The sequence below is a fragment of the Chrysemys picta genome, chromosome 2 (assembly GCF_011386835.1).
Source record: "Chrysemys picta bellii isolate R12L10 chromosome 2, ASM1138683v2, whole genome shotgun sequence".
In the NCBI taxonomy this organism is placed as follows: Eukaryota; Metazoa; Chordata; order Testudines; family Emydidae; genus Chrysemys; species Chrysemys picta.
In genome coordinates, this window is record NC_088792.1 from 237,256,951 (window position 1) to 237,279,021 (window position 22,071).

The following is a 22,071-nucleotide window of genomic DNA, read 5'->3' on the forward strand; positions in this document are numbered from 1 at the left end:
ACACGAGCGTCACGAACCCTTCCCGGCCAGCCCACGTTGATGTTGGTGAAACGTCCCTTGTGATCCACAAGTGCTTGCAGCACCATTGAAAAGTACCCCTTGCGGTTTATGTACTGGGTACCCTGGTGCTCCGGTGCCAAGATAGGGATATTGGTTCCATCTATCGCCCCAGCACAGTTAGGGAATCCCATTGCAGCAAAGCCATCCACTATGGCCTGCACATTTCCCAGAGTCACTACCTTTCGTAGCAGCACCTGAGTGATTGCTTTGGCTACTTGCATCACAGCAGCCCCCACAGTAGATCTGCCCACTCCAAATTGATTCCCGACTGACTGGTAGCTGTCTGGCGTTGCAAGCTTCCACAGGGCTATCGCTACGCGCTTCTCAACTGTGAGGGCTGCTCTCATCTTGGTATTCTGGCGTTTCAGGGCAGGGGACAGCAAGTCACAAATTTCCATGAAAGTGCCCTTACGCATGCAAAAGTTCCGCAGCCACTGGGAATCATCCCACACCTGCAACACTATGCGGTCCCACCAGTCTGTGCTCGATTCCCTTGCCCAGAATCGGCGTTCCATGGATAGAACCTGCCCCATTAACAACATGATCTCCAAAGCACCGGGGCCTGCGGTTTGACAGAGTTCTGTGTCCGTGTCCATGTCCATGTCCTCATCACGCTTGTCGCTGCGCTGCTGCCGCCGCTGCCTCCTCGCCTCGTTTTTCTGGTCCTGGCTCAGCATAAACTCCACGAGAATGCGCGAGGTGTTTACAATGTTCATGACTGCTGTCTTGAGCGGAGCGGGCTCCATGCTTGCCGTGGTATGGAGTCTGCAGTGTTCACCCAGGAAAAAAGGCGCGAAATGGTTGTCTGCCGTCCGTTGCTTTCATGCAGGGAGGGAGGGGTGAGGCTGTACCCAGAACCACCTGCAAAAATGTTTTTTGTCCCATCAGGCACTGGGATCTCAACCCAGAATTCCAATGGGCGCGGGAGACTGCGGGAACTTATGGGATAGCTATGGGATAGCTACCCACAGTGCAACGCTCCAGAAATCGACGCTAGCCCCGGTACTTGGACGCACACCGCCGAATTAATGTGCTTAGTGTGGCCGCATACATTCGACTTTATACAATCTGTTTCCCAAATTCGAATTATATAAATTCGGATTAATCCCGTAGTGTAGACATACCCTTAGTAAAGTTTGACTACATTTATTTCAGAAGCATTTTGGCTGTAGAGCAGTGTAATTGATATCCAGTGAAATTGTGGTACAACAATGGAAATAACCAAAGAAAGAGACCCACATTTATCACTGGGATATGAATGCTATACTAAATGTTTATAAAGGCAATAAAAGTACCCTATGACTTATAATAGATTAGGGTGGTATCCACTTAGTAGCCTGGAACAGTAGATGCATTTAGTTGGGACAATTAGGGAACAGATTCATTGCAATGAATTTAAACTGACTTAATGGTGCATAGTGGCAAAAACTGTTTAAAAAGGTAATTTTAAGCCTATTCCCCAGTAGTAAGAACATGAATTGTTTTTTGCTGATATATCGTGGGGTGCAGCTCTCCATTTTCTTTAGGTGGTCTCACTACTTTATTATAGATGTTAATGAGTTACTTACCTCAAAAGTAGTTTACAAGGAATGTCTTTTATGGCGATTATATAAGGTAGTTGATGAAATATGTGGATAGCTACCAACAATATAGTCCCATGAATCTTTGATTATAATTGGAATAATGGTTAAATTACAATTATTAGTATATGGAAATTAATGTCAATACAGACTTTATTATATCACAGACCTAAGACAGAGAAAGATCAAACTGCTGTAAACAAAGAGGACAATGATCAATTTAATAGGGTTCTGAATAGAGTAGAGTAAACTGTATAATAAAGTATGTGCTTCAAGTGCACTGCAAAAAACTCTAGAGGGTGTGAACTTCTGTCATTTCAATTTTGTATTTCAATGGCTGAAGATTGTGTGCCTCTGTACCACACTTAGGACAGGTAAAATACATGTCAAATAGGCAGTTGCTTTTAATACAATAGTAGCAGAAAACATGTGAGCAGCCTATGGTATGAGGCATAGTTGGCCACTCCCCACATACAGCACATTCCTTGCAATGTGCTGCTAAAGAGTTTTCGCTATTGGAAAAAACTGCCATAGGCAAAGACCAAGATGAAATTTTGAGTTTGAGCTTTTGCATGTTAATGAGTGGTAGAAGATAGATTAGAAACTCAGCAAAGCCATGCCATAGAAGTTCCCTGTTCATGTAGTCAAACCCTATTTGACGAACATTCTGAGGCCTACAAAAGACAGATCTAATTCCTAAAATACGTTCGGTCAATGTTGCAAATTTTCCTTTCTGAAGGAAAATCAGAAAGTTCAGTAGTCCACAAAGTTTTAAAAGTCCAGCTACAAAATTAATGAAATACTTGGTTCTGAAGAATGACTCTAGTTGACGACTGCTGAATAGATCATAGCACCTTTCTTCCAACCACCTTCCGCCAACAGTGCATATAAGATACCATAACTTCTGATGTTTGCTCAATGGCTGATATTTCTGTGTTTGAGATAAGTCATTCTTGTACTGAATATTCAGAATAGTCTGTCCCACAGTTGCATTCTTAGAATAGATGGTGAATCTCCACAAGAAAAGCCATAAAAATGCTTTTACTTCTGGTTCAATGTGAGCCAACAGCCCTGGCTTAAATCCATGAAAACAGCTGGAAAACTGGGACCAAACTAGCTGCTCCAAGGCTTTGTTTAGTTCAAGAGCATCCAGCTGACTTATTCTGAGCACAGGGTTCACTCTCTCTGCATTACTGCCATTGGAAGTCATGTCTTCACCACAGCTTTCTAGGAATAAATACAGATAAATTATACTATAAGCTTAACATTTTGCATTGTTAATACTTTAATACAGTTCATATAAAATTGTGAACAACAAAATTGAACAAGAAGCAACAAAGCCATCTCTTTAGGAAATATTAACACAATAGTACACACTGCAACCAGCACCATTTAAGAAGTGTCATATTAATAACTTTCCATCTTAAAATTACTTAAATTGCACTATTATTCCACACAGTAACACAGCTGTATCCTCTTTGAGCTATTCAGGATACTAATCACACATTTAGTGCTTCACTATAAGACTTAATGCATTGCCTGATGCTAGAAGAGTGTTGAAATACTAAAATGAAGAGGAAGATTAGCAACAGTAATTGTAAAACAGTACGCTGGTTTATGGAACTTAATGTGGCAAACAGGTATAGTAAGTAAACTCTTGGGGGAGGGCGGGGGGATGTAGTGAAGACAAACCTTGCCATATCAACACATCACAAGTTGCTGATAAACTATATACTATAGAACAGGGGTTGGCGACCTTTCAGAAGTGGTGTGCCGAGTCTTCGTTTATTCACTCTGATTTAAGGTTTTGCGTGCCAGTAATACATTTTAATGTTTTTAGAAGGTCTCTTGCTATAAGTCTAATACATAATGTAAATAAGGTTTCTAAAACATTAAGAAGCTTCATTTAAAATTAAAATGCACAGCCCCCCAGACTGGTGGCCAGGACCCAGTGAGAGTGCCACTGAAAATCAGCTCGCGTGCCGCCTTTGGCACCCGTGCCATAGAAGGTATTAGGAGATCTGAGAACTATGCATAGAAGAAATATGGAATGTAAACAAGTTGGGGATAATAAAGCCTTTAAAACAAAGACAGTGATATGTTTAAAAATGCTAAAAAGATCAAATAAATATTCAGCACTCACACAAATTATTTTACAATATATCAGTGATGCCTGCATGTATTTTCTAATCTCTTTTGACAGGTGCAGGGTTTTACTACTGGTTGTATAACAATTTTTCTGGCAAGATGATTAATGTATGCTGGTAACATCAACTAATGTGTACTCTTTTCCTGATTGAGTATTAGAATGAAAAATAAAGTTATCTTAAAAAAAATAAATAGCTTGGTGCATATGTAATCATATTAACAATTCTGTGCAATGGGAAAACAGTAGTATACAGTACAAGGGCATCAAAATAATCTTGCATAAAAGTCATGGCATAACATGTCTCAGAAATGCAGGATTCTGCTGTGGGGTGCCTGATGTAGTGGTCCTTTTACTGAGATACAACAAATAAAAATGAGTTGCTAGGAGGCCTAGTGATCTAGTAAGTGCACAGGTTGCTACCACAGATTTGGGGTTTTAAACTGAGTTCCTCACAAAACAGACCAATAGGACTTAATTGCACTGTGGAGGTAGCATGTTCAGTTGATTTAGAAAAGTTGGATAGGAACAGAATGAGTCTCTCCAGAGAACAAAAGCCTGAAATGGAATTTACCAACTCTAGAGGGAGCTGCATCCAGTCCTTATTTGTTAAAGAGAAAGTTGCCATAACAGAGGTTTTTTTTAAGAGGTGAATGAATTCTCGTTGAACACCCCCCCCCCCCCCGGGAGGGGGAGGGGGGAAAGAGAGGAGAGAAGAGAAGGAGAAATGGGCACGCAAGTAGGGAGAAAAATACTGGCAAAACTGTAACAGTTCCAAAAGCTTTAAAAGTGATCTACATCTGCAATTCAAAGCCCAAATTACAAAAACTTTAGAGCAGTATTCCTTTCTGTACCTACTAGGAGACTTAGGCCTGGTCTACATTTGGGGGGGAGGGGGGAGAATGATCCAAGTTGCACAACTTCAGCTACGTGAATAATGTTGCTGAAGTTGACATACTTCGATCGACTTACCGTGGTGTCTTCACTGCGGTGAGTCAATTGCTGCGGCTCCCCCGTCGACTCCGCCTGCGCCTCTTGCAGCGGTGGAGTACAGGAGTCGACGGGAGAGTGCTCGGATCGATTTATTGCATCTAGACTAGACGTGATAAATCTACCTCCGCTGGATTGATTGCTACCTGCTGATCTGTGTAGACATACCCTTAGTACTATTGCAAGAAACACATTGTTAAGACAAATCTTGCAGTAGATGTGATTAGCTTTTCCATGTGTGCTCGATAGAAACAATATTAAAGTAAAGGAGATCAGAAAAAATTCAAGATGTTGGCATGCTAAGCTTTTTTCTTGTTGCCTATGGGTATATCCAATCCTCAAACTTGGGGTGTAATTCCTAGTTCAAGGAGACATACTTTGTATTAGCTCTGATCAAACTAGCACACTAAAAATAGAGTAGTTGTGGTGGCATGAGCAACAGGAGGGGCTAGACAGCCTGAGTATGTACTTGTCTGAGATGATGGGTACATACTCGAGGAGACTAGCCATTCCCGCTGCTTGCGCTGCCATGAAGTGTAGTCAGACTCCATGGCAGTAGCTAAGAATTCTTCTGTTTAAGTCCTGGAAATTAATTTATATATAAGTACTTCTAGATAATGTAAGCCACAACAGACCATCTATTAGCATGGGCTCTTATCCAGCAAACCACTTAAGCACATGCATAATTTTGACTTTAATAGGACTATTCACATGCTTAAAGTTATGCACACACTTAAGTGCTTTGTTGGATTGGGGCCATACATCACACTCATTACCCTCCATCACTATGACTGTGTTGAAGAAGCCTGCACTTAACTAGGGTTGTTTGGACATTTAGAATGTATATTAAAGGAAAGATTCTGAAGTTGCTCCCATTGATTTCAATGTTATCCATATGTGAACATCAAAAGGTAGAATTTGAAATGCCTATTCCCATCTGAATGATAAATATGTATGAGAATCTCAATGGTCTTGTGGCTAACTTTTGGTGAAATAATAAGCCTCCACTCCACATATTTCCTGCTTTGCAGCAATGGTGGTTTCTTATTTTACTCTGTTTTTATCCACTTTTATTTTTAAACAGTGGCAACATAAAAGGTCTCCTTTGATTACTTTCCCTTCCCCAACAAAGTTATTTCAATGCTTTGTTACATTTCCACTTTGTATTGTTGTCACAGATACTGGCCCTACCACTGGAACAAATATGCAGCCTGGTATCTGTACCAATAAATAAATAAATAAATACACCACCTACAAGTATCATCATCTTTCAGCTTGTATTTTTTCATTGCAATTCTTCATTTCATATTCTTCTGTTTTATACCGATCTCACCAAGAATCTTGTTTTCCGCCATGCCGCCTAATTAAGTTCCATTTCTCCTAGTCCCTACTGCTTGTTATTGTCTTTTCATCATCTTGCTTTAGATCATTTTAAACTAGTGAAGGGACCAGAATTGTATACCCAATAATAAATAAAGACAAACACCAGTGTTAAATTTAAGTACATCACCAGGCTAGGAGTACATGAAGGGAACGCTCAAGGCAAAAATCAAGAACAGATAAACAGTATAGTACAGTCTACTAAAATCAGTGTGATTAAGTTGTTACATAAATGTTAAGACAAAATGATTTAAAACTAAATATTAAGATCTCCTGCTGACATTTTATCACCACAGCCAATTGTTTTTATTTCACAGAAAAAAAATCAGTTTTCCAATAATAAAGTCTTTTCCTTAAATAAGCCCATGCTTTGCTTTTAGTTTAAAAAAAAATAACCCAAGAATCTCTTCTACAGTGCATTCCAAAATAAAAAATTGTATATCACAAAGAAAATAGGAATTTCTCCAATTAGATTTTAATGCTGTTATTGAGTATTGTACAAATTATGAATGAATATATTTTATTTAGAAACATATTATTGACAGAAATCTATCAATAGTAATGTGAGTATTGTCAAGGGCCTGTCAATATTAATGTAATTATGATTAAGGGGATAACATGGATTTTAGCTATAATACCAAGTAACATCTCCTACATTGCTGCTATCAATATAAGCATTATTATTGACCTGTTCTGAGACACTCAGTACTAGATGTATTACCATTAGGCATATTTGTCAATGCATTCTGCCTACAAACATTCTACGTTTAAATTTACAGCCCTATAACCTTTGTCAGCAGAAATGCACGAATCCAAGTAATCTCTAAGGTATCATTCTCCCCTACCCCACCCAGCTATTCCCTTGTAATAAACTAATTTCCACAGTTCCAATGTCACTGCCATCTTGCTCCCCCTTTTCTATCATAATCAACAGAAATATTGCATTTACATATTATTTCTATGCATAAGCTTTGATTTAATTAAGTTTTTAAAAAACGTTCAAAAGAAAACATTAATTTTTAAAATGTGTTCTGTTCACAACTGTTGTAATTAAAAACCTCATTTGGAATGTGATCCTGGCATGCTTTAAATTAGTAGGAGCATTCCTGTTGACATAAATGGGTTCAGGATTGAGCACTTTAAAATGATCTCTCTTCTGCAGCAAATTGGGGGGAGGGATAGCTCAGTGGTTTGAGCATTGGCCTGCTAAACTCAGGGTTGTGAGTTCAATTCTTGAGGGGGCCACTTAGGGATATGGGGCAAAAATCAGTACTTGGTCCTGCTAGTGAAGGCAGGGGGCTGGACTCGATGACCTTTCAAGGTCCCTTCCAGTTCTAGGAGATATCCTATCTCCTAGAATTTAAATTAAGTTAGTCTTCATGTCATAAAAAAAAAAACCATATAGAAGACAAAACAATGGCATCCTGATGGAATTTAGGAGGATACCTGTTCCAGAAAAAAAAATTCGCAAATACTGGCATTGGAAAACAATTTCATAAAACTTTCACTACTCGATACTGATTAACGCAAGCCTTCATTAGTATACATGGATATACAGGAGTCCAAGATAAGAAAATATAAAAGAAGTAGCCAGTGTCCAAACATTTACTTTAATATCTTAATCATTAAATCACAAAGGAATAATCAGCAACTCAGGCTCTTTTCTGCAGTCCCCAGCAGGTGTCACAGGGAAGTGCCTTGTTAGTGCGGATTCAATGGAGCCATATTATGAAGGAGAGGACGCCATGGGGGGCCAGAGCTAGTGCTGAGACACTGGGCTTCCACACAGATAGTATAAGATCCTCCAGGTTTGCAGCTGGCCCAGTCCACTCTCCCCTTTCCCTCCAACTGAGCAACAGTGGAGTATCTGCAAGGGGATCCTCATGGAGATTTCTTCTACCTAAGCCCCCCTCTTTTAGATTTTTCAATGGGAGGGGGAAATGTGGACCTCAGTTTTTAAGACATCACTTTTAAATGAGAGAGAAAAATCATATTCCAAACAATCAGTATTCAAAACTCTTGTTTACACTACAAATGCTTTGAAATTATAGCTAAAACCCTAGTGTAGACCCTTTATGCCGACAGGAGTTTTTCTATTGGCTCAGTAATAGCACCTCTCTCAATGATATTAGCTATTCTGACAGACACTCTTTTGCTAGCATAGCTGTGTCTACAGTGGCAGTTTTACAGGCACAGTTATGTTGGCTGGGGTGTGTGTGCTTTTTTCACATGCTGACTGACATAGCTATGCTGACAAAACTTTGTAGTGTAGATCTGGCCTTATAAACACAATCTCTGAAAGACTAATGAAAAAAATCTTACACCTTAACATTTGTTTATATACCGTCCAATCTCATCTAGTGAGGGCAGAAGTACCCCCAGCTCAAAGTAACGTTGGGGCCCTGATTGAATTATTTCTTAGCCACTGTAAAATTAATTTGTCATCTGTCATTAGCTCATATAACCTTAAAAATGAATTTCCATAACTAAATTTTTTACACGTCAATTAAGTACTTTTTATCATCCAAAAGAATGAACTTGAGTTCTCTAACCATAATACTTCACACTTACATAAGGGATATTGGTTTCATTTGTTAGTCTCTAAGGTGCCACAAGAACTCCTTGTTGTTTTTGATAAGGGATATTGAATCACTGAAAATATCTAATTATTTCTCCCAAAATTCCTGTGCGGCACAGAAGTATTATCTGCATTTTACAGACGGAGAAACTGGTTTAGAGAGGCTAAATAATTGTTCAAACAGAAAGTCAAGTTTAGAATCAAGTTTAGAACTCAGATTACAGATTACTCAACCATTTGCTCATTCCCATCTTTGGTTATAATCATATTGTTTATTCTGTTTCTTCCCCAATTCTTCAGAGTGAACAGAAAACTGATCAAAAGAATGAGACTCTGGCCTTACTACTTCCTATTTAGTGCCAGACCAACAAATTCAAGACACGAGTGCTATTCCCAACTCTAACTCATTAAGCCTAGATGTTGTAAAACAGGACAAGAAATTAGCCACTATTCTGAGGCACCTTAAATATCTAGAGACCACAGGGAAAGGCGGAAGTCTGGGGACCCCACGGGTGCTGGGGGGGGGGGGGCGGAAGGGGGGAAGTCTGGGGGCACCACAGGTGCTGGGCGGGGAGGCGGGCCGCAGCACATGGCCTGGGATTCCTGCTGGTGCTGGGGGTTGACAGGGCTGGCAGACTCACTACCCAGCTCCACGCAGCTTCCTGGAAGCGGACGGCATGTCCCTGCTGCTCCTAGGCCCACAGCATTTGTGCAGGCAGTGAGCCAAATTCTGCTATAAATCCAAAATATGTTCACTGGAGTGAACTCTTCTGGTCTAGTCAATGAAATACATTGCTTTTAGAAGTACAGTACTTTCTTTTAACATAAGTAATGCATGTCTGTCCATTTCATTTTTTTGTTATTGAACATATATTTATTAGGATATGATATCAAAACTGCATGTGTGTTTGGAATCACTAGTCAGACTTAACTGGCCACCTGTTTACATACTGAATTTGCTCATCTCACTCAATGCACACACTTTAAAAAAAAAAAAAAATTTAAGCTGTTGTCACTGCCAAGAGATCCTGAAATGGTTTCTGATTGAATAGATATAATATGATAGTTTTGTGTCAAAATAAGTATATCTACTGGTGAGCTTTTGTTTAATGTTAATTAATTTGAAGTGGAAGTTCAATTATCAATTTTTTTCTCTTAAGAGGCAGAAGGTAGAGTATATTTTGTTGCAATACAGCATAGGTGAAAATGAGGTCCAGGTCCCATATTTTTTCCTTGGTAAACTTTAAAAGGTACTTACTTTGTTCATGTTCTCATGTTTCTTGGCATTGATTGAGCACAGTACATAACCTTCTTGAACTTTCTTCCCCCCCAGGATTCTCTTTCAAGCTGCCAGTGGCAAAAAAAGTAGCATTTGGTAATTTTCTGAACCCCTATTTTAATCTTCTGTAGGCACACTTGACCTTCCCTGGTCTTTAAAAGGCCATCTCTTGACTTGCCACCGCCATAGTTAGTGTTACCGTACAAAAGGAGATCCAGAGATTAAAAATGGGAGTGTCAACATCGGAATGCAGGAAAGTGCTTCTCCCATCCTATGCTAGGAAGCCTCGGGAGGAGGCATAATGATGTACAGTATAAGTTTTTAAATTTAGTTTATCCATAAGTCCACATTTGGTTCATATGAATCTTGAATTACAATAAATGTCATTGACCCAGTTCTCTGCACGTGAGTCACTGACTCCTTTATGAAAGAAACCTCTGACTGCTAGTAGCTGGATAAAAGGGGATGATCGTTCAATAAATTTCCCTGTTCTGTTCATTCCCTCTCAGTGGTTGGTGCTGATGTTTGTCGGAAGACAGCATACTGGGCTAGATGGACAATTGGTCTGACCCAATATGGCTATTCTCATGTTCTTATTCTTTCAGAAGAAAAAGAGGAATTTATTTTTTTTGTTCCAAGATGATGCTTTTAAGGTGCATATTAATAAGTGTAGTGGATATTCCAATATGGATACTATTGACTATTTCCATAAGGAGTGCTGGTGGTGGTGGAGTTAAGTCATAGTTGTCAAACACCTGCTCTGCATAGTTGATCTAGTGCTCCTTACATATCTATGTGGCCTGCATGATCTATTCAGAATCTACTGAAACATAATTTAAAAAAAAATTCTAGACATCATGGTTATAAAGTTAACCCTCTAACTGCAAAGTGAGTAACTGATGTGATAATTTCATAAGTCTGTGGACAGCCTGAAACAATAGATTTCAGGTATGAATTCCTTCACGCCAATTAATCTAATGGGAATATTAACTCCAGAGACAAATACTGACACAAATATAAATATTTAACAATTTTATTGACGATCACTTAATCAGATGAGCTGGGGATGATGAAGACCACACATGAATGGAAATTGGGAGCTACTGCACAGGAAAGAAAATAGAAGAGGGCTATAAACAGAGAAAACAGGATGGGGAAAGAAGAAAAACGTAGAAATTCACTCTATAAAAGGTAGAAATAATGGTGGTCCTAAATGTGAACATTTACCTACTCTGAGATGTTGACTTGTGAGTTAATAACAAAGTTTAATTTACTACAACCAGGCCCTTTTCCCTGCACAAACAGTGCACCTCAACCTTTGTGCAAGTTTACCACTGATATCAGGGGCAGAAGTGGACGGAAAGAGAAATAGGAGGGTGATTGCTATGGACTGAAGGGAATGTACAGTCCTAATTTTTTTAACCCTGGTCTATGAATTAAAAATAGAATTCAGCTGTCTTCAAAAATAAGTTTAACATTAGCAGGTTAAGGGATAAAACTGTATTCACTATGTAACCCTCATACTCCACTCAACTGGTCATCAGGAGCCCAAGTGCTGTCCAAGTGAAACCAGAGGGCAGCCATCCTCAGCAGAGAACAGCCCCAATGTGTAATGAGCATAGCAAAGACTACAACCCCAGTATGTAACACCCCATCTTAATCCTAAAGGTCTAGTGGTCAAACCCTGGCCTGCAGGGTTCCTATAGCTGCCACTTTGGACATGGCACATTCCAGGCTGGGTGGGCCCTGTAGTCTCTCCATAGGCCACCATCAAAGAGAAATGGGCAGGAGATCAAAGGCCACACAGAAGAGCTAGAGGAGGCTTTCCTATCACCACTGTATTGTGACCCCTGCTGCCAGCCAGTCACCAGTTGGCATAGTTGGAAGCCTATTAAAATTGATGCCAGGCCCAAGTCTTTGACTACGCCAGAGGCAGTGCCTGAGCGCTCCTAGTCCCCCCAGGCAGGGGCAGTTCTGGGGCCATTAATGGTGAACTTTTAGGAAAGGGGAGTTGCCTTCCTAGGTCTGAGAAATAAAAACCTGAAATTCACTAGAATAAACAGACCCCTCCCCGCAAGACACTTCCGCTCCGGGCGCCCCCTGGCCCGCCACAGCTTCCCCCTCCCCACTGCACCGCCGCATCCTTATTCTCCCCCGAACTCCTCCCCCGGTTTGCCCCAGACTGACCTCTGCTGCCGTCCTGGCTGCTGCCCAGAGCAGCCTGGCGCTGAGGGGCGGGCTCGGCCGGCCCGCTCGCCCCCCGGCTTTCAGGCGAGGAGAACCTGAGCTTCCCTCTCGCCGCCTGCTAGTGGGAGGCGAAGCACCCGGTGAGCCGGCTCCCACTCGCCCCGCCGTGTGGTGCCAGGGCTGGGCACGGTGGCCCGTCTCCCGACCAGGCCTGGCTCAGCTATTAACAGCAAGTTGCAACCCGGATCATAGAGCCCGCGCCTACTGCCTAGAACGGCCGTCACACAGCCCAACAGATACCACAGCTATAGAGTCAGCCGCCTAGAGTGCCCCCAACTAAACAGGAAAATGCCATCGAGCAAAGCTTCTCCTCGCCTAACTAAGGGACCCGGGATAGTAGCCAGGCTCGCGCTTCCGGGGGTGACAGCGGTAACAGCTATTTAAATGACAAACCATTCAACCAATCAGAGGAAGGAGAGCAACTGGCCAATGGGGGTGAGTTTGATAGGAAGCGAGGCGGTGTGGGAGGAGGGGAGCGCGGTAAACTCTGGGGAGAGGGCTGGGGGCTGCGCGGCCTGCCCGGGCGCCTGCCCCGACTGTTGCTTTAATGTGCGGTCTGCGTTTCGTTCCTTCTCCTGCCACCCTTTAAAACTGTGTGTTTTGTAGCAGCGGCCCGTCCCCGCCCCGCCCCGCCCCTCCGGCTTCCGGCAAAATCACCTCCCCCCCGGCAAAATCACCCCCGTCCCCAACCCGCCTCCTCCGGCTTCCGCCAAAATCACCCCCCCCCCCGCGGCAAAATCACCCCCGTCCCCAACCCGCCCCCTCCGCCAAATCACCTCCCCCCCGCAAATCACCCCGTCCCCAACCCGCCCCCTCCGGCCTCTGCCAAATCACACCCGCGCAAATCACCCCGTCCCCAACCCGCCCCCTCCGGCCTCCGGCAAAATCACCTGCCCCCCGGCAAATCACCCCCGTCCCCAACCCGCCCCCCCCCGGCCTCAGGCAAAATCACCCCCGTCTCCAACCCGCCCCCTCCGGCCTCCGGCAAAATCACCCCCCCCCCGGCAAAATCACCCCCATCCCCAACCTGCCCCCCTCCGGCCTCTGCCAAAATCACCTCCCCCCCCCGGCAAATCACCCCCGTCCCAACCCGCTCCCCCCGACCTCGCCAAAATCACCCCCGTCCCCAACCCGCCCCTCCAGCTTCCGCCAAATCACCCCATCTCCAACGTGCCCCCCCCGGCCTCCACCAAATCACCCCCCCCGCGGCAAAATCACCCCCGTCCCCAACCCGCCCCCTCCGGCAAAATCACACCCCCCCCCGACAAAATCACCCCCCGTCCCCAACCCGCCTCCCTCCGGCCTCCTGCAAATCACCCCGTCCCCAACCTGCCTCCCTCCGGCCTCTGCCAAAATCACCCCCGTCCCCAACCTGCCTCCCTCCGGCAAAATCACCCCCCCACGGCAATATCACCCCCGTCCCAACCCACCCCCTCCGGCCTCCGGCAAAATCACCTCCCCCCGGCAAAATCACCCCCGTCCCCAACCCGCCCCCCCCCGGCCTCCGGCAAAATCACCCCCGTCTCCAACCCGCCCCCTCGGCCTCCGGCAAAATCACCCCCCCCCCGGCAAAATCACCCCCATCCCCAACCTGCCCCCCTCCGGCCTCTGCCAAAATCACCTCCCCCCCCCCCGGCAAAATCACCCCCGTCCCCAACCCGCCCCCCCCCGACCTCCGCCAAAATCACCCCCGTCCCCAACCCGCCCCCTCCAGCTTCCGCCAAAATCACCCCCATCTCCAACGTGCCCCCCCCGGCCTCCACCAAATCACCCCCCCCGCGGCAAAATCACCCCCGTCCCCAACCCGCCCCCTCCGGCCTCCGGCAAAATCACCTGCCCCCCGGCAAAATCACCCCCGTCCCCAACCCGCCCCCCCCCGGCCTCAGGCAAAATCACCCCCGTCTCCAACCCGCCCCCTCCGGCCTCCGGCAAAATCACCCCCCCCCCCGGCAAAATCACCCCCATCCCCAACCTGCCCCCCTCCGGCCTCTGCCAAAATCACCTCCCCCCCCCCCGGCAAAATCACCCCCCGTCCCCAACCCGCTCCCCCCCGACCTCCGCCAAAATCACCCCCGTCCCCAACCCGCCCCCTCCAGCTTCCGCCAAAATCACCCCCATCTCCAACGTGCCCCCCCCGGCCTCCACCAAAATCACCCCCCCCGCGGCAAAATCACCCCCGTCCCCAACCCGCCCCCTCCGGCAAAATCACACCCCCCCCCCGACAAAATCACCCCCCGTCCCCAACCCGCCTCCCTCCGGCCTCCTGCAAAATCACCCCCGTCCCCAACCTGCCTCCCTCCGGCCTCTGCCAAAATCACCCCCGTCCCCAACCTGCCTCCCTCCGGCAAAATCACCCCCCCACGGCAATATCACCCCCGTCCCCAACCCACCCCCTCCGGCCTCCGGCAAAATCACCTCCCCCCCGGCAAAATCACCCCCGTCCCCAACCCGCCCCCCCCCGGCCTCCGGCAAAATCACCCCCGTCTCCAACCCGCCCCCTCCGGCCTCCGGCAAAATCACCCCCCCCCGGCAAAATCACCCCCATCCCCAACCTGCCCCCCTCCGGCCTCTGCCAAAATCACCTCCCCCCCCCCCGGCAAAATCACCCCCGTCCCCAACCCGCCCCCCCCCGACCTCCGCCAAAATCACCCCCGTCCCCAACCCGCCCCCTCCAGCTTCCGCCAAAATCACCCCCATCTCCAACGTGCCCCCCCCCGGCCTCCACCAAAATCACCCCCCCCGCGGCAAAATCACCCCCGTCCCCAACCCGCCCCCTCCGGCAAAATCACACCCCCCCCCCCCCGACAAAATCACCCCCCGTCCCCAACCCGCCTCCCTCCGGCCTCCTGCAAAATCACCCCCGTCCCCAACCTGCCTCCCTCCGGCCTCTGCCAAAATCACTCCCGTCCCCAACCTGCCCCTCCGGCAAAATCACCCCCCCACGGCAATATCACCCCCGTCCCCAACCCGCCCCCTCCGGCCTCCGGCAAAATCACCACCACCCCCTCCCGGCAAAATCACCCCCTGTCCCCAACCAGGCCCATTCGGACCCCTAAAAATCTCCCCCGGTTCCAACCCCCAAGAAAATCTCCCCCGCCATCAACCTCCTCCCCCCCCCCGTTCCAACTCTGTCTCTGCCCCTGGCAAAGTTACCCTCTGGCCCGGTCCAGCCCTTTCAAACGCAAATCACCATCCTCACATTTGGGGGCTTTCACCCCTCACTCCCCCGGTCCATCCCACATCCTGTTACTGGCAGGATAAGCAAACACGTGCGTTTTGTTGCTCTCTGTGAAGCCTTATCCATCCCCACCTGCCCCCGCCCTACCTGCAGCAAAAGTGCTGCTCTCCCACCATAAAGATCCCCCCTCCCCCCTCGGATTGTATAGGTGGAAAAAGCTTGGTGTGTGTGTGAAATGGCTAATCAAGGTGGTGAGAATCTGTGTAGACTAAATGCTCTAGGAGGTGATGGAGATAAAGTAACATGGGGAAGATATAGCAGAGAAGGGGATACAGCTGCAGATACTTGTCCAGGACGCACCAGATGAGTAGTTTACTAAAAAAGTGCACTTGGCTTCATGAGAATCTGAGCAGACTAGAGAGGAGAGATGGCAACAACCAATAAAGAGGTGCTGAAGACAAGCATTTCGACACCAACACCGCCCCACCTACCTAAACTGTTGATAGATTTCTTTACCATTACATGACCCAAAGCACTTGACATGCCACTGAAATGCAGCCATCACTGGGGTGAATGTTTAATTGAGGCATATAATGAATCTTATTATTATTTATATATGGTAGCACCTTTGAATTGCAATAAAAGATAAGGGCTCCATTGTGCTAGGCACTGTACAGACATGTTGCAAAGAAGGCAGTCGCCATATAAGATACTTACAAAAAGCCCACTTCCTCCCCATCAACAAACAAAACCAAACCAGCTATTGTGTGACAGATCAGATATAGAATCATAGAACTGGAAGGGACCTTGAGGGTCATCTAGTCCAGTCCCCTGCACTCATGGCAGGACTAAGTATTATCTAGATCATTCCTGACAGGTGTTTGTCTCACCTGCTCTTAAAAATCTCCAATGATGGAGATTCCACAACCTCCCTAGGCAATTTATTCGAGTGTTTAACCATCCTGACAGGAAGTTTTTCCTAATATCCAACCTAAACCTCCCTTGCTGCAATTTAAGCCCATTGATTCTTGTCCAATCTTCAGAGGTTAAGAAAAACATTTTTTCTTCCTCCTCCTTGTAACAACCTTTTACATACTTGAAAACTGTTCTCATGTCCCATCTTGGTCGTCTCTTTTCCAGACTAAAAAAATCCATTTTTTTCAATCTTCCTCCATAGGTCATGTTTTTGAGACCTTTAATAATTTTTGTTGCTCTTCTCTGGACTCTCTCCAATTTGTCCACATCCTTCCTGAAATGTAGCATCCAGAACTGGACACAGTACCCCAGTTGAGACCTAATCAGCGCGGAATAGAGTGGAAGAATTACTTCTTGTTTACAACACTCCTGCTAATATATCCGAGAAGCATGTTCACTTTTTTTGCAACAGCGTTACACTGTTGACTCATATTTAGCTTGTGGGACACTATGACCCCCAGATCCCTTTCTGCAGTACCCCTTCCTAGGCAGTCATTTCTCATTTTGTATGTGTGCAATTGATTGTTCCTTCCTAAGTGGAGAACTTTGCATTTGTCCTTATTGAATTTCATCCTATTTACTTCAGACCATTTCTCCAGTTTGTCCTATCCTCCAAAGCACTTGCAATCCCTCCCATCTTGGTATTGTCTGCAAACTTTATAAGTGTACTCTGTATGCCATTATCTAAATCATTGATGAACATATTGAATGGAACTGGACCCAGAACTGATCCCTGTGGGACCCCACTCGTTATGCCTTTCCAGCATGACTGTGAACTACTGACAACTACTCTCTGGGAACGGTTTTCCAACCAGTTTTGCGCTCAACTTATAGTAGCTCCATCTAGTTGCATTTCCCTAGTTTGTTTATGCATTCTCACTTCTATTTTCTTCTGACGCACCTAATTGCTCTTGCTATCCTTACTGGTGTGTTAGTATGGAAATCAACCTAGTAGCATGAGAAAATGTAGATCCACTGTCTAGTAATATAACTCCACTTCAGGACACAGCATGTATGAAGATGTGTACCTAACAACTCCATTCCTGATCAGACCACTTTTACAGATTAAGTAGCTGGAACTGATTTGTACATTTATACAAAATTTAAGGAAGAGAAGCTGTAAATTGCATTGCTGGAAATTGAAGAGTAAAGACTTACCGGTGCTTAAGTTACAATACCATTCTCATCAAGAAGTAGATGGCTAATACAGTGAGATATTTTCTATTTCCAGTTTGAAAAATTTTCCACTCTTTCTTCAACCATAGTTCTTGAACTGTGTTCATCTACTGCATTTTTGAGTGTCTTTACAGAAAATGAAAATAATTAAACTCTTGATCTGTGAGATGTCCATGTAGCGTATTTCAGAGATCAGTAGTGCCGTCACTTTGCCGTTAATATTCAACACAGACAGCAAAGAAGCACAACTAAGGAACTGGAATTTGAGGAGGGAGTGAGGGATGGAGGGAAAAAATAAAATAAGATACATACCTTTCATTCATGCCTAGTATTCCTTGTCACATTTCCCCTTCCTACCCCCTAACACCTGAACGACATGATAGAAAAATGTCCCCATTCCCCATAAAAAACACCCTAAAATTTTTCTACTACTTTGAGTGCTTAGTGTTGGTTTAAAAAGCAAAGATTTTCTATAGATTTAATAGCCTGTAGATCTGTCCCAATGCTGAAGAGGCCTCTGTGCTTGCCTAGTAAGTACTCTTCATAAACATTTTTAGAATATTTGACCTTAAGCATGACCTGAAGATTTATAGGTATACATTGTATTACTTTAAGTGGGCCCATTTTCCCCCTCAATGCACATGTGACTTCCATTAAGGCTAATGGGAGTAAGGTGTGTGCCTAAAGGTTAGAAGAAACTTCTAAAGGTGCTGTTAGGCTCTGTTGTATTATTGATCTCATAACTGCTGAGGTGCTGCTTCTTCATATGGAAACAAACTAATTTAAAAATCCTATTGTATCTTGGGATAGCAACATACCTGGAATATATAATGTGTATGTTTCTTTGAGTTCTCTAATACTTAGATGCAGTGGGCCAAATTAAAGGTGTAGTTTGAGCCCTAACTCTGAACTTTCTTGCTTGTAAGTGTCTTTTGCAACTTCAAAGTTATGTTAAGTTTTACTTTTTCAGTGTTTATCAATTACCTCTAGTCAAGGGGATAGAGTTTGTTCTTTTAAAATATAAAATATATACATTGAAAAGGACATGAGATGTAAAATAAATCAATCAAGAGGATTTAGTGGATTTGTGCCCCAAGGAAGAGCAGTTGTTATTGTTTGTACATTTATACAAAATTTAAGAGAGAAGAAGCAGTAAATTGCATGCAGTGAACATGATTTCTCCTCTTTCTTTTTAATAAGTTTATATAGAATACAAACTGAATACCAGTAGTAAACATATTTGGCCCTCTCAATAGGACATTTGAGCATTATGCGTGACATATGACAAAACTCACGTACTTTGAAAGAAAGCAATGACATGACCCTTGGGGTAAATTTGTTGTCTGTAGTGTGTGTATTTGTGGAGTGCTTGCTGCTTGACTGAAATATACAGTGTGGTCTGTTTGGAGGACTGTGTGCTGAGCCTAGAGGCCTGCTAAGCAAGGCTGAGAGCTTCTTAACGAGGCTTTGAACCCTAAGCCCTTTAGCACCCCTCAACCCTTAACCAGGGGGCGGGGCTACTGAGGAAGACCAGGGCTTTAAAAAGCCCGCTCCTAAGCGACCAGAGGAACTAGCGAACAGGGGTGTTTTGTTAGGGAGTTTAGTGGGAGAGTGGGGGGCTAGATACACTTAACATTCTTTAAACTTAAGGCCAAATATACCCCTGATAAAAAACAAAACAACAACAACAACAACAAAGGAACGAGCTGCAGGCAGAATGAGGGAGAATGAGAATGCAGGCAGAAGTCCAGCAACAGAGTGGGGGCTATCCAGTTTATTGTACTTAATACAGCATGTATGATTATCTGTCGTATGGGCAGGTTGCATATGTGTGCATTAGGAGCAAGGAGCTCCTGGCCCTCAGAGACCGTGTATGGGCTTTGGAGATCAGAATGTCTGAACTGGAGGAGCTAAAGGAGACAGGTACATACATGAGGCTTTCCGGGACACAGTAGAATGGTCCCACCCTGGTCTGACAGCCTATGTGCTGTTGAGGAGGATGAAAGTCTTGGGGAAGGAGAACATCCAACTGGAGTAGAGGGAAACGATCCCATAGTTGGGATCCTCCTTCCAGATGATATTGTGGTATCCTCTCACACTGAGGATACCTCTCCAGGGGAGGGAACTCCAGTTATTGGGAAGAGACTGGTAATAGTTATGGGGGATTCAATTGTTAGAAACATAGATAGTTGGGGTTGGGATGACCGGGAGTATTGCATGGTGACTTGCCTGCCTGGTACAAAGGCTGTGGCTCTCTCGAGATATCTAGATAGACTTATGTATAGTGCTGGGGAGAAGCCGGTGGTCGTGGAATATGTAAGTATCAATTGTGAGCCTACACCCCATATTCTTCATAGAGATATGTCATATTTATATCATAAGCATAACTAAGATATGTGTTATGCAAGATGGGTCATGTGAGGTATCATTGGAAAGGTTCTGATTTACTGAAATTGATTATCCTATTTGTATGCATGTATCATTTCTGTATCTGAAGTTAGGAATATTGATATGTAACAATTACAACTGTGTTTACATTTGGGGAATGCCCACCAGACAGTATGCAATCAGCCTGGATGGGCCATTTGGGAGAACAATAGGACTCTGAAGATGCTAATCTCCCACCTTCCTGAGAAGTTTCCTGGAATGCTGTGATCATGTCACTTGGTACTGGATTACATCTTGGACTTCTGATATTTTTCCATTGGGGGGGGGGGGGGGGGTGAGGGAATTGCACTGAGAGACAAAAGATTCCCACCATATGTAAATCCTATTTAAGGCAGGGAAGTGAGGTAATCAGGGTTCTTCTCCACTGCCCTCCCACCCAAGAAGGAAGACTGCTGAAAACACCTGAAGAAACAAAGGAACTGCATCCGAGGGTGCTAAAGGAGTTGGCGGGTGAGATTGCAGAGCCATTAGCCATTATTTTTGAAAACTCATGGCGATCGGGGGAGGTCCCAGATGACTGGAAAAAGGCTAATGTAGTGCCCATCTTTAAAAAAGGGAAGAAGGAGGATCCGGGGAACTACAGGCCAGTCAGCCTCACCTCAGTCCCTGGAAAAATTATGGAGCAGGTCCTCAAGGAATCAATTATGAAACATTTAGAGGAAAGGAAAGTGATCAGGAACAGTCAGCATGGATTCATGAAGGGGAAGTCGTGCCTGACTAACCTAATTGCCTTCTATGATGAGATAACTGGCTCTGTGGATGAGGGGAAAGCAGTGGATGTGTTATTTCTTGACTTTAGCAAAGCTTTTGATACTGTCTCCCACAGTATTCTTGCCACCAAGTTAAAGAAGTATGGGCTGGATGAATGGACTGTAAGGTGGATAGAAAGCTGGCTAGATCGTCGGGCTCAACGGGTAGTGATCAATGGCTCCATGTCTAGTTGGCAGCCGGTTTCAAGCGGAGTGCCCCAAGGGTCGGTCCTGGGGCCGGTTTTGTTTAATATCTTTATTAATGATCTGGAGGATGGTGTGGACTGCACTCTCAGCAAGTTTGCAGATGACACTAAACTAGGAGGCGTGGTAGATACACTAGAGGGTAGGGATTGGATACAGAGGGACCTAGACAAATTAGAGGATTGGGCAGAAAAAAACCTGATGAGGTTCAACAAGGACAAGTGCAGAGTCCTGCACTTAGGACGGAAGAATCCCATGCACTGCTACAGACTAGGGACCGAATGGCTAGGTAGCAGTTCTGCTGAAAAGGACCTAGGGGTCACAGTGGACGAGAAGCTGGATATGAGTCAACAGTGTGCTCTTGTTGCCAAGAAGGCTAACGGCATTTTGGGCTGTATAAGTAGGGGCATTGCCAGCAGATCGAGGAACGTGATCGTTCCCCTTTATTCGACATTGGTGAGGCCTCATCTGGAATACTGTGTCCAGTTTTGGGCCCCACACTACAAGAAGGATGTGGAAAAATTGGAAAGAGTCCAGCGGAGGGCAACAAAAATGATTAGGGGTCTGGAGCACATGACTTATGAGGAGAGGCTGAGAGAACTGGGATTGTTTAGTCTCCAGAAGAGAAGAATGAGGGGGGATTTGATAGCAGCCTTCAACTACCTGAAGGGGGGTTCCAAAGAGGATGGAGCTCGGCTGTTCTCAGTGGTGGCAGATGACAGAACAAGGAGCAATGGTCTCAAGTTGCGGTGGGGGAGGTCCAGGTTGGATATCAGGAAAAACTATTTCACTAGGAGGGTGGTGAAACACTGGAATGCGTTACCTAGGGAGGTGGTGGAGTCTCCTTCCTTGGAGGTTTTTAAGGCCCGGCTTGACAAAGCCCTGGCTGGGATGATTTAGCTGGGAATTGGTCCTGCTTTGAGCAGGGGGTTGGACTAGATGACCTCTTGAGGTCCCTTCCAACTCTGATATTCTATGATTCTATGAACTAAGCTCGGGGGGTTGGGAGGCAGGGGCTGAGCCCAGGTGAGAAAGGTCTAACCTGTGAAAGGAATACCTGGAGATCTAAGCTGCAAGCAGT

General features: G+C 45.1%; 1 protein-coding gene and 1 long non-coding RNA gene across 6 annotated transcripts in view; one reads left to right on the forward strand and one right to left on the reverse strand.

Moving 5' to 3' along the window:
• Positions 1 to 1,765: 1,765 nt before the first annotated feature.
• On the reverse strand, positions 1,766 to 12,589 carry PEX2 (peroxisomal biogenesis factor 2). Of its 2 annotated transcripts, XM_005306764.5 has the most exons (3): positions 12,201 to 12,589; positions 9,993 to 10,081; positions 1,766 to 2,867 (listed from the first exon to the last, which is right to left on the reverse strand). In XM_005306764.5, exon 3 carries the CDS (start codon positions 2,848 to 2,850, stop codon positions 1,933 to 1,935), a length of 918 nt encoding a protein of 305 aa, XP_005306821.1. In that variant the 5' UTR covers positions 2,851 to 2,867; positions 9,993 to 10,081; positions 12,201 to 12,589; the 3' UTR covers positions 1,766 to 1,932. The 2 variants fall into 2 exon arrangements, with proteins under 2 accessions (XP_005306821.1, XP_065441861.1); XM_065585789.1 differs by lacking the exon at positions 9,993 to 10,081 and having other exon boundaries at positions 12,201 to 12,587.
• LOC112059158 (uncharacterized) overlaps positions 12,556 to 22,071 on the forward strand; it is a 50,166-nt gene continuing 40,650 nt past the window's right edge. For 3 of the 4 annotated variants that reach the window (XR_010598913.1, XR_006173123.2, XR_002888372.3), the window contains exon 1: positions 12,556 to 12,695. This is a non-coding gene — a long non-coding RNA (uncharacterized LOC112059158). The remainder of the gene's footprint in view (positions 12,696 to 22,071) is intronic. The other variant, XR_010598914.1, reaches the window with a different exon arrangement.